The sequence below is a fragment of the Dama dama genome, chromosome 11 (genome assembly GCF_033118175.1).
Source record: "Dama dama isolate Ldn47 chromosome 11, ASM3311817v1, whole genome shotgun sequence".
In the NCBI taxonomy this organism is placed as follows: Eukaryota; Metazoa; Chordata; class Mammalia; order Artiodactyla; family Cervidae; genus Dama; species Dama dama.
This window is the reverse complement of record NC_083691.1, coordinates 55,404,859-55,417,203: the sequence shown is the minus strand read 5'-3', so window position 1 is coordinate 55,417,203 and position 12,345 is coordinate 55,404,859. Positions and strand designations below refer to the sequence as shown.

At 47.5% G+C, this 12,345-nt stretch overlaps 1 protein-coding gene across 1 annotated transcript; it reads right to left on the bottom strand.

Moving 5' to 3' along the window:
* Positions 1-207: 207 nt before the first annotated feature.
* LOC133065308 (antimicrobial peptide NK-lysin-like) lies at positions 208-4,495 on the bottom strand. The gene is made up of 5 exons (XM_061156109.1): positions 4,444-4,495; positions 3,335-3,438; positions 2,770-2,871; positions 1,175-1,343; positions 208-218 (listed from the first exon to the last, which is right to left on the bottom strand). Exons 1-5 carry the CDS (start codon positions 4,493-4,495, stop codon positions 208-210), a joined length of 438 nt encoding a protein of 145 aa, XP_061012092.1.
* Between the last annotated feature and the right edge of the window lie 7,850 nt (positions 4,496-12,345).

Below are 12,345 nucleotides of genomic sequence, written 5' to 3'. Positions count from 1 at the left end.
ATGCCCCCCCTCTGAAACCCAGCAAAGGAAAAGAAGCTGCAAAAATTCTTGCTTGATATTTTATTCTCCTGAGGGGGGAAGGCAGTGGAAGGAGTTAGATGAGAGAAACTAGAGGGAAGACTCCTGGATTCAGGAAGGAAGGAGCCGACTGAGGATGCTGGAGTTTCTGTGCTTCTTCCCCAGGGTGGGGTTGGGGGACCCAGGGGCTCAGATGAGACCTGGTGTGGAGAGAAGAGACAGCAATGGGCAGGTGTGTGGGGTCTCTAGAGGGGATGGAGACTCAGAGCCACCTATCCTTGAGGTACACAAGCAGTGTCCCCTCCTGGAAGCCCTTCAGGAGCCTGTGTGGGTGGTGGGGCTTTGAAGATAAAAGCCACAGGAAATGATGGGGACCTCATACTAATGGGCGATCTGCAAGCATCAGGCCGCAAAGCATCAGTGAGAGTGGATGAGCTGCCAGACCCGAACTGAGGACCCCTTCCCTGGCCCATCTCTTGTAGCCATTGCCTGAAATTTCCAGGCATGGCCTGGGTAGCCCTAGCCCTCCCCCCACCCCATGAGATTCCTCCATCCCAGCTCTTAGGCCCCTATGTCATGGAGAAGGATGTAGCCTCAGCTCCCATTCTGGGATCAGGTCTGGGATGGGAGGTTGGAGTTCAATCAGGGCTCTGATGTCTCCAGTATCTTAGTCTCAGGCCATTTCCTTGGTGTCAACCTCATCATACATGATGGTCTTATTCAATCCTCACCCCAGCCTCAGAAACAGGAGTCATCATCCCCCTTTCACGAGTGAGAAAACTGAAGCTCAAAGAGGTTAAGTCACTTGCCCAAGGTCACACAACTGAGGAGAAATGGGGACCTGATTTTACTCCAGAACTGTTTGTGGGAGTGTGGGGAGGGGCAGGGGGAGGTTGCCTCAGGCTGTTAGGAGTTGTTCTCAAATGTTTGAGAAAGGACTCTGGTAGGAGCCAAGTCCACCTACCCAGCTGCTCCATGCTGTCCCTGTTGGGAGTGGTTGGAGTGATGTGTCATATGACAAGAAGGCTGGAAGGGGCAGGTGTGAGCTGTTTAGGAAGTTCTCTCTGACAGGTGCCTTCCTGTGTTTTTAAACTCTATTGCACATTCATGGGGAGGCTGTCAGGAAATAACTCCCTGCTGTTGCCTCTGCACGTACCTGCCTTGCCCTTGCACAGCTTGATGTCCACACAGATGGCCTGAGGCTTCTTCCTAGCCAAGATGTCCTGACAGATGCGATGGAGAAAGTTCTTCATGATCATCTTGCACAGGATGCTCAGCAGCCCCATCTTGTTGCATACCTTGGAGGTCGCATGGATGATGACATTCTGGAGCGGCAGCACCGTGGTGGGAAATGGGCCTCAGGTGAACCCTGCCTGGCATTGCCTTTCTGCAGGCCTTGGCAGCCTTGGTCCCTGGGCGGGTCTTGCAATGGGACCACTGGCCAGGGAGCTGGTGCCTGGTGGCCACCGGAGCGGGGACTGGAGAGACAGGGCTCAGCTCCTACTCCCCATCCCTGAGTCCTGGCCCGAGCCTGACCAGCAGGGGCTCCCGAAAAGACAATTGGTCCTGCCGAGTCTCAGTTCCTTTATACCCAGGCCCTGTCTTCTGGGTGGAGAGTGGTGCCCAGACCCACTTTAAAGGCTCTGCCTACATAGCTTCTGGGTCCAGGGCCTGACTGGGGTCTCCATCTGCTGGGGTGGGGTGTGGGGGGGTGCGGTGGGTTAGGAGGGGATCTGAGCTTGGAGCCTTGGTTCATTGATTTTGGAATATCTTATCCTGCCATCCCAGTGGAAGAGGATAAATCTGAGGATCCCAGGATGAAGGCAGAGGGCTGAGCAGGTTGACGGAACTAAGGGCGGCAGGGGAGTCAGGGGGAGAGTGAAACTATGATTCTTGTGATGATACATCCACTTCTTAAGCATTCACTTGAAGCTAACTACATCCCACTTTTCAGCTCCTTTAAAAGGCCTAGGCAGGATTTCCCTGGTGGCTCATGGTGAAGAATCAGCCTGCCAGTACAGGAGAGGATCTGTGGTGCAGGAAGACCCCACACGCTGGGGAGCAAGGAAGCGGATGTGCCACAACCACTGAGGCTGTGCTTTAGAGCCCAGGAGCCTCAACTACTGAGCCCACGTGTCTCAAATCCTGAAGCCCACGTGCTGAGAGCCAGTGCTTCGCAACAGGAGGAGTCACCCAGTGAGAAGCCTGAGAACCCCAATGACAGAGTAGCCCTGCTCAGGGCAACTAGAGAGAAAGTCTAAGAGGCAACCAAGACCCAGCACAGTCAAATAAATACATGAATAAAATCATCTGTTTAAAAAAAGTCCTAGGCAACTTGGGATTCTTGTCCATCCCATTCCACAGATAAGAAAACTGAGGCTCACAAAGTGTTTACGACTTGTCCAAGTCATACAGCTCTGATGTGGAGAACCTGGGACTTACCTTTCCTGACTCAGGCTTGATCTGGAACCAACCTCCAGAGCCCTATCCTGGACATGAATGGGAGGTCCCTACCTTCTCTGGGGATAAGTTCCCTTCAAGAACTTGATGGAAACCACACACCCTTTCCTCCCACTTTCACGCTCCCAGAATGCCACAAGTTGAGGGAATTCTCCAAAGTCCATTGGCCCACATTTGAGGGGCCCACAGAACCTCAGCCATTCTGGCAGCCCTCTTCACCATCCCTCACCCTCTCCACCCCTCTTGGGGGCACCACTCCACCCACCAGGCTCCACAAGCCTCCGGTCTCACCTTGCTGGGATTATTTCCCACCATGTCCTTCAACATCTGCATTATCTTCTGACAATAACCACAGATTAGGTTCAGCTCCTCTCTTTGGAGCACCAGGTCACCCTATTAGGAAAGGAAGTCCCTCAGAGTGGTCTCTCAGACATCCCAACCTCAGAAGAGCACCAGGAAGGGGACCTTTCAAGGCCAGTAGGATGACCCATGATCTGTCTGTCCATATGAGGACCTGAGCCAGACTGGCTGGCCCCTGCCCATCTCTGCCTGTCTTAGAGGGGCTGAGAGACCCCACGACCTGCCCCACACCCACAGCACCATTCCCAGCCCAACATCTGCCCCTCTTCTGTTCTACCACCAGGCAAGGAGGAGGCTCTTGGGGAGGGCCCAGCCACCAGTGTAGCCCCCACCCCACAGTCAGGTACCAGTGTGAACAAAACCAGCATCTTCAGCTCCCAGCCCTGCCTCCCCACCCCCTGGCCAGTTCAGTCTCCAGGCCCTCGCCCCTGGTGCTGCCCAGGGAGGAGAGGAAGGAGAGGGATGGTGGGTGGGCAGCAGGAAGCCATCTGTGTACCTGGGGATCCTCCGGGGACAGGCCCTGGCACAACTCATTTCCATTGCACAGATGGGCTGTTGCCTGGTCATGGTGCTCAGGGGTCAGACTGGAAAAGGCCAGCCCTGGAGAAGAAACAGTATCAGCAGCCCTCCACAGACAGAGGGAGAGGAGAAGTCACTTCTCCCAGCCAGAGAGAGCCCAGGAGGCATCTGGCACCCAGGACGGGGAGGTAGCCTTGTGAGGAGTCCAGGGGCCCTCCTACCCTGCTCTGCCCTGGGGCTGCTCTGATCCACTGTCAGGAGAAACACATGCTCTCAAGTTCCTTGGAGAGCAAAGAGGATAAGTCCCCCCAAGCATTACCGTTGCACCACCCTCTTTGTTTCTCTGTCTCTCTTTCTTGTCTGTCTGTCTGTCTGTCTCTCTCTCTCTCTCTCTCTCTCTCTCTCTCTCTCTCTCACACACACACACACACACACACACAGAGAGATCTGGGGCCCATGTAAAAGGAAACTTCCCTCATATTCCTTCAAGGGATTGTTTCTCTTTTTCTCTTTCCTCAAAAAAAAAAAAAGAACACTTCATGTCAGGTGGTCCAGTCCAACCCGCTCTCCCCTCCAGAAGGGTCCTTACACTCAGCTAAGCCCTTAGAACTTACAGTGAGCCTGGGGAACTGGGAGAGAGGAGGTATGGGAACAAGGGAGTGAGTCTGGAACAGTGAGAGGTCCCCATTCACTCAGATGCCCTGTCATCACCATGGCCATTGTGGGCCAGAAGAACCCTCAGACCCACCGGTGGGTGAGTGATCTTCATGACACAGACAAAGAGCCAGAGGCCCAGGAAGGGAAAGGGATCCCCGGGGACCCCACAGCCTGAGCAGTAGAATTGGGATCAGACCCCTGGCTGGGGCTCCCTTCCTTCCCACTGGCTCTCTCTCCCCATTGCCCACGTCACTGCCAGGCTGAGCTGAACCTGGCTCTGAGGGTAAGGCCCAGCCTCCGTGGTGATGGTGAGAAGACTATGGGGCCTGAGGTGACCTTGGAGCTCATGCTTGGGTCCACAAAGCCTGAGAAAGCAGAGCTGGGAGGAGAAGCAGCTGTCAGGATCTACCCTGAGGGGAACGTCCTCACCTGGGGCGACCAGGAGCACTGAGGCGATGAGCAGGACAGCCCAAGAGGTCATGGTGGGCAGATGCCCAGGCTCCCTCCACAGCCTGTTTTATAGAGGCTGGGAACCTGGCAATCTGACCGGGCATGGTCCTTTCCCTCTTATCAGCCACCTCCCGTGTCACTGGGTTTACCACAAACACCAGTGCCAGTCTGTGGAGAAGTGGGGGGAGGAGTGTACATCAGAGCTTCCACACACCCCTCTCCACCCCCTCTGCCCAGTACTAGAACTTTCTGAGCTGAGCTAGTGTTGATGGAGAGCATTGGCTGCCATGATGCCCACCCTGCCCTGATGTGGTAACGGGAGAAGTCCCCACTACCGAGGGGTAGGGTAGAGCCCTTGGCCAGGTGAGTATCCTCTGCCTTATCTCTTCCTCCCACCCCAGAGGTCTGGGCTGGTGTTGCTACGTCATCCTTCTCCTCATATCCCAGGTCTCCCTCCAGCCATTTACACCAATGTAGAACTACATGATTCAGATGTAGAAAAAGGTGCCCTCAGGGTAGATCCTGACAGCGCCTCCTTCCAGCTCTGCATTCTCGGGTTTCATGGACCCTGATCATGCGCTCCATGGGCACCTCAGATCCCCTAGACCCACACCAGCCTTCTCACCATCACCAAGGAGCCCGGGCCTTTCCCTCAGAGCCAGGTTCAGCCCAGCCTGTCAGTGACCCGGCTGATGGACAGAGAGAGCCAGTGGGAAGGATGGGAGCCCCAGCCAGGGGTCTGGTCCCAACTTCTGGGCCTCTGAATAGTCATCTGTGTCATAAAGACCATTGGCCCTCATCTGTAAGAAAAATACAGGCTACCCAGTTAAATTTGAATATTAGATAAAAATTTATTTCTTAGTATCCATATGTCCCAAATATTGCATGGAATATACTTACACTGAAAAGTATTTGTTGTTTATCTGAAATTCTAATTAAACTGGGCATGTCGTAGTTTGTCTGACAACCTTAAGTCAACTTCTCCATGGTTCAGATGAGAAAACTGAGTGAACAGGAGGGACTGACAGGAGCCACAAGGCTGACAGGAGGCACTGGTAGGGACAGAACTCCCCTTCTGTCTCCTTCAGGCCTTTCACCTCCAGCTGCTGAAGTGGCAGAGGTGTCCAGCCAGGACAAATTAGCATCCCCTTTGGCACCTCACACCCCTCAATCCCCCTTTGCATGTATGCTTAGTAGCTTCAGTCGTGTCTGACTCTCTGTGACCCCATGGATTGTAGCCTGCCAGGCTCCTCTGTCCATGGGATTCTCCAGGCAAGAATTCTGGAGTGGGTTGTCATGGCCTCCTCCAGGGGATCTTCCCAACCCAGGGATCAAGCCTGCATCTCCTGCATTGCAGATGGATTCTTTACCTCCAAATTATGGGGGAATCCCAAGCCCCCTTTAGTGTTATCTCTAATAAGCCACCTCCTCCCACCTCCCTAGGAATCCCATCAATGTCTGAGTTTCAAGCATCAGTTGAGCCTCTTCCTCTAAAATGTTGTATGTTGGGACTTCCCTGGTGGTCCAGTGGCTAAGAGTCTATGGTCCCAATGCAGAGGGGGCAGGTTTGAGCCCTGGTCAGGGAACTAGATCCCACATGCTCCAACTAAGACCAAGCACAGGCAAATAAATTAAAATAAATATAAATAAAATATTAAAATGTTTCATGTTTCCTGAACCCATGCAAGGCCCAGCTCTCCATTGAGCTTCTACTGAGAAGAAAAAGGATGGAGTCCCAAGGCAGGCTAGCCTCTTATGAACTGCGGGTGCCTTAAGCAAGATACTCCATCTCTTAGCTGCCCTGGTCCCTTCTCTGTAAAAATGTATTTAGTGTTGTCTCCTCGAAGGGCCCCAAGGGGGCATGTTTGTGTGTCTGAGGAAGCTTGGTAGCCTGAGATGTGCTGGCACATATAGGCTGTTAACGTAAACTAGATGATAACCCCAACATGGGTTCTGTAAATGCTGGATCTGTGGGAGATTAACAGGTGCTGTCAAGGGGAGTGGGAGGCAGGGCTCCAGTTCTCATGTGAAAATGCAGGGCTAGAAGATTCCACAGGTTTAAGCGCTTCCCATGGGACTTCTGAGCACCCTTACCAAGACAGGGTGGGCTGTGGATCCTGAGCTGAGTTCTCAGCCTTCCCAACAACTTTGGCCACAAAATCATTTGATCAAGAAGGATTTGAGGACTGAGCGATGGTAGCTGATTCAGCCACCTTCTCAGGCCTGTGTTACCAGGAAGGTCACTGGCCTAGCAGCTTCTCGGGCCCAAGCAGCAATCTTCATGAAAACAAGAAACAGACAAACAGACAGACATGCACCACCACAGATGGTGACTGAGTCTCTGCAACTGTGAGTGACAGTGGGGGACAGGACCCTGACTGTCCTCTCTGTGAGGAGAAGAGTTGGGGTCCTCCTCACTGTCACTTCTTTTCCTCTTGAAGAGTCTAGAATGGGGGAAACACTCACAGTGCTGCAGCCTACGATGAATTGGGCTGAACTGAGAAGGGTGGGGAGCCCCTGAATCCTTTCAGGTTGTTCACCCCAACCCCAGGGAAGCAGACACACTCACACTAACTCATGTCACACACTTACACAGGGTTACACGAACTCACAGTCACACACTCTCCAAAGCACTCACAAACTGACACACTCACAAACACCCTCCCGGACACCCACATATTCACATATATTCACACTAATTCACAGCCACACACTTTCAAATACTCTGAATTCACACACACAAACATAGAAACACATCATCTTTATTCCTACCCGTATGGAAGCCACTGAATGTCAGACTAAAGAGCAAGGAATTTAAGCATTTTCAGCACTTTTGATCTCTTATTTTTATTTTTTATTGAAAACATTTTAATCAGATAAGAAAGAAACAATAAATGAGACTACTTATAAGTTCACCAAGCAGATTTATAGGAATATTGACAGATGACAGATGACACTACACTCATAGTGGGGATCATCCTGAAATTTGTAGAAATATTGAATCTCTATGATCGGTTCAGTCCAGCCATTCAGTCGTGTCCAACTCTTTGCAACCCCATGGACTGCAGCACATCAGTCCTCCCTGTCCATCACCAACTCCCAGAGTTTACTCAAACTCATGTCCATCGAGTCGGTGATGCCATCCAACCATCTCATCCTCTGTCATCCCCTTCTCCCACCTTCAATCTTTCCCAGCATCAGGGTCTTCTCAAATGAGTCAGCTCTTCGCATCAGGTGGCCAAAGTATTGGAGTTTCAGCTTCAACATCAGTCCTTCCAATGAACACCCAGGACTGATCTCCTTTAGGCTGGACTGATTGGATCCCCTTGCAGTCCAAGGGACTCTCAAGAGTCTTCTCCAACACCACAGTTCAAAAGCATCAATTCTTTGGTGCTCAGCTTTCTTTATAGTCCAACTCTCACATCCATACATGACCACTGGAAAAACCATAGCCTTGACTAGACGGACCTTTGTTGGCAAAGTAATGTCTCTGTTTTTTAATATGCTGTCTAGATTGGTCATAACTTTCCTTCCAAGGAGTAAGCGTCTTTTAATTTCATGGTAGCAATCACCATCTGCAGTGATTTTGGAGCCCAGAAAAATAAAGTCAGCCACTGTTTCCACTGTTTCCCCAACTATTTGCCATGAAGTAATGGGACCAGATGCCATGATCTTCGTTTTCTGAATGTTGAGCTTTAAGCCAACTTTTTCACTCTCTTCTTTCACTTTCATCAAGAGGCTCTTTAGTTCTTCTACACTTTCTGCCATAAGGGTGGTGTCATCTGCATGTCTGAGGTTATTGATATTTCTCCTTGCAGTCTTGATTCCAGCTTGTGCTTCCTCCAGCCCAGCATTTATCATGATGTACTCTGCATATAAGTGAAATAAGCAGGGTGACAATACACAGCCTTGACATACTCCTTTTCCTATTTGGAACCAGTTTGTTGTTCCATGTCCAGTTCTAACTGTTGCTTCCTGACCTGCATACAGATTTCTCAAGAGGTGGGTCAGGTGGTCTGGTATTCCCATCTCCTTCAGCATTTTCCACAGTTTATTGTGATCCACACAGTCAAAGGCTTTGGTATAGTCAATAAAGCAGAAATAGATGTTTTTCTGGAATGCTCTTGCTTTTTCGATGATCCAGCAGATGTTGGCAAATTGATCTTTGGTTCCTCTGCCTTCTCTAAATCCAGCTTGAACATCTGGAAGTTCACGGTTCATGTATTGTTGAGCCTGGCTTGGAGAATTTTGAGCATTACTAGCATGTGAGATGAGTGCAATTGTGTGGTAGTTTGAACATTCTTTGGCATTGCCTTTCTTTGGGATTGGAATGAAAACTGATCTTTTCCAGTCCTGTGGCCACTGCTGAGTTTTGCAAATTTGCTGGCATATTGAGTGCAGCACTTTCACAGCATCATCTTCCAGGATTTGAAATAGCTCAACTGGAATTCCATCACCTCCACTAGCTTTGTTTGTAGTGATACTTCCTAAGGCCCACTTGACTTCACATTCCAGGATGTCTGGCTCTAGGTGAGTGATCACACCATCATGATTATTTGAGTCGTGAAGTTCTTTTTTGTAAAGTTCTTCTGTGTATTCTTACCACCTCTTCTTAATATCTTCTGCTTCTGTTAGGTCCCTACCATTTCTGTCCTTTATTGAGCCCATCTTTGCATGATATGTTCCCTTGGTATCTCTAATTTTCTTGAAGAGATCTATAGTCTTTCCCATTCTATTGTTTTCTTCTATTTCTTTGCACTGATCTCTAAGGAAGGCTTTCTTATCTCTCCTTGCTATTCTTTGGAACTCTGCTAACATAGTGTTATAGTCAATTATACTTTAAAATCAAACTCTTAGTAACTCTTAGTAAACTAAGTAACTTTGTAACTAAGTACTTAGTAAAGTAAGTAACTTAGTAAGTAGTTAGTAAGTAACTTAGTAAACTAAGTACTTAGTAACTAAGTAACTCTTAGTAAAAAGAGATTAGATTTGTGGTTACCAGAGGCTGGGGTGGAAGGGTAAGGGGTAGGATTGGGTAAAGATGGTCAGAAGGTACAAATGTGCAGTTATAAGATAAGCAAATATTAGGGATGTAAGGTACAATCTGATAAAGATAATGAATGCTGATGTGCATTATAAATGAAAATTGTGAAGATAGTAAATCCTAAGAGCTCTTATTACAAATAAAAAAGTTTTTCCTATTTATTTATTGTTGTATTTACATGATATGATGGATATTCACTAACCTGTTGTGATAATAATTTTATGATGAATGTAAGTCAGCTCATTATGTTGTATACCTTAAAGTTACATAATGCTATATGTCAATTATATCTCAATAAAACTGGAAATTAATTATAAAAGATTTACAGAAATACCCATTTACACTTTTAAATGCATATATTTATAGATAAATATATGTTTATGTATAATTTTATACCATAAAATGGTTTTTAAGTAGCTTTCTTTAAATTTTCTTTTAAATTTTTTGACCGCACTGGGTGCCCATTGCTGCATACGGGCTTTCTCTAGTTGCGGTAAACAAAGCCTAGGGCATGGGTTTCTCATTTCAGTGGCTTCTCTTGCTGAGGAGCATAGGCTCTAGGGCACGGGTTCAGTAGTTGTGGCACACTGGCTTAGCTGCCCCCTGCAGGTGGAGTCTTTCCAGACCAGGGATTGAACCTGACACTCTTACATCTCTTGAATTGGCAGGCAGGTTCTTTACCACGAGCACCACTTGGCTTCTGCTGTCTGATCCGTCCTTAATTCCTAAGTCCATATAGTCATCTGATGTCAAATTGGTTCACCTCATATAAGGAAACCAGGACTCAGAGAGGTCCAGTGAATTTTCCAAGGACACACAGCTCAAATCCAATAGGTCTGGGGATTTGAACTCAGACCCCAAAGTCCAGGTTCCTCCCCAGTCCACACTGGCTAGAGCTGCTTCCCCTATGGCCAACAGGTCAGGTACTACCCCCAACCCCACCCATAAGCCTCCTCTTTTCTAACCACATGAGAAGACCGTGGCTTATATGTGGAGACCACATTAGTGAAGGGTGAAAAGCCCAGGAAGGTGACTCATGTCTTTCTTTGCTGTATTCAGTAAATACATATACCAGTAAATACACACATATACAAATATATTTGGGGAATTCAGCAAGATCAGATATTCCAGTAAGCCCATTTCTGGGGTGTTAAGAGGTATGAACAAAGGGCCCTGGAGTCCCATGTGACAAGAACCTAGCACAAGTCCACAAGTCCTATCTGTGTCTGGTCGTGGGGTCCCATGGACCAGCCCATTGCAAGTCAATCTTCAAAAAATCTTTGTTTTCCCCAGTGTCATGAAGATATCCTCTTGTTTCTTCTTGGAGTTTTATAGTTTTCTACATTTAGGTCTATGATTCATCTCAAATGAGCTGGGTTGAAGTTCTGTTGCTTCAGATCAATTTGGTGAAAAGATTTTTATTTTCCCGTTGAATTGCTTTGACATCTGGGTCAGAAATCAAATGGCTGTATAAATGTGGGTCTGTTCATAGGTTCTTTATCACAGCAAGTACTGCATCAATAATAATAGCAAAATACTCTGATTCTTTTAAACAAGCACATTATTTGAACAGTCACTTCATAAAGGAAGAATAGCCAATAAATATTTGAAAAAGTGTTAAACACCGTAACTTATGAGTTCTATATTAAAACTACCACGAAATGATGGCATCAAAATGACTACAATTAAAACAACAAGATCTTGCTTACATGTGGAATCTAAAAAGGAAACAAAAGAAAACAAAAAAACAGAACTCATAGAAACAGAGAATAGATCAGTGGCTGCCAGAAGCACGATGTGGGGAGAGGGCAAAATAGGGATTTTGTACTTTTAAGCATTCAGTCAGTTCAGTTCAGTCACTCAGTCATGTCTGGCTCTTTGCGACCCCATGAACCGTAGCACGCCAGGCCTCCCTGTCCATCACCAACTCCCGGAGTCCACCCAAACCCATCTCCATTGAGTCGGTGATGCCATTCAACCAGCTCATCCTCTGTTGTCCCTTTCTCCTCCTGCCCTCAATCTTTCCCAGCATCAGGGTCTTCTCAAATGAGTCAGCTCTTTGCATCAGGAGGCCAAAGTATTGGAGTTTCACCTTCAACATCAGTCCTTCCAATGAACACCCAGGACTGATCTCCTTTAGGATGGACTGGCTGGATTTCCCTGCAGTCCAAGGGACTCTCAAGAGTCTTCTCCAACACCACAGTTCAAAAGCATCAATTCTTCAGTACTCAGCTTTCTTTATAGTCCATCTCTCACATTCATACATGACTACTGGAAAAAAAACCATAGCCTTGATTTTTCTATTTGGTTCTAGAGGGCTCTAAATAAAATTTTATTTTATTTAGTTCTTGATTGTTTTTGGGAGCTCCAACTATGTATTAAAATCTGAAGACACAGTTTGTTTAGTCTTTGTCAGCATTCAAGGCTACTGCCTGTCATTTTCCATGATGATAACTTTATCTATGACTTATAACCTCTGATCAGAAGTTATGATCCTTGGACAGGCTATTGAGGATAACTTCCTGTATGAATGATGACTATTCTCTCTTATCCCTTTTTATCCCTCTCCAATTATAATGTGAGCTCTAAAAAATACTCTTGTCCAAGCTTATTATCTGTTTTCTTGGTACCTGGTAACCATCTGTACTACTTCAGATAGTCATCTTTTTACTGAAAGTACAGACTCCAGCATATTTGAAGAGGAACATTCCTTGGTTCTACATTGTCAATAATTTTCTTACTGCTACAGTTGCTTGGTTTAATTGTCACAAGCTTAATTGAAGAGACATCATACTGGACTTTCCTGATGGTCCAGTGGTTAATAATTTGTCTCCCAA

Coding starts and splice junctions, on each gene's coding strand:
- LOC133065308 (XM_061156109.1), bottom strand. CDS start 4,495: ATGACCTCTTGGGCTGTCCTGCTCATCGCCTCAGTGCTCCTGGTCGCC. Junction 2,872..3,334: donor TGTCCCCGGAGGATCCCCAG/GTACACAGATGG, acceptor CTTTCCTAATAG/GGTGACCTGGTGCTCCAAAG. Junction 1,344..2,769: donor TGGGAAATAATCCCAGCAAG/GTGAGACCGGAG, acceptor CTGCCGCTCCAG/AATGTCATCATCCATGCGAC.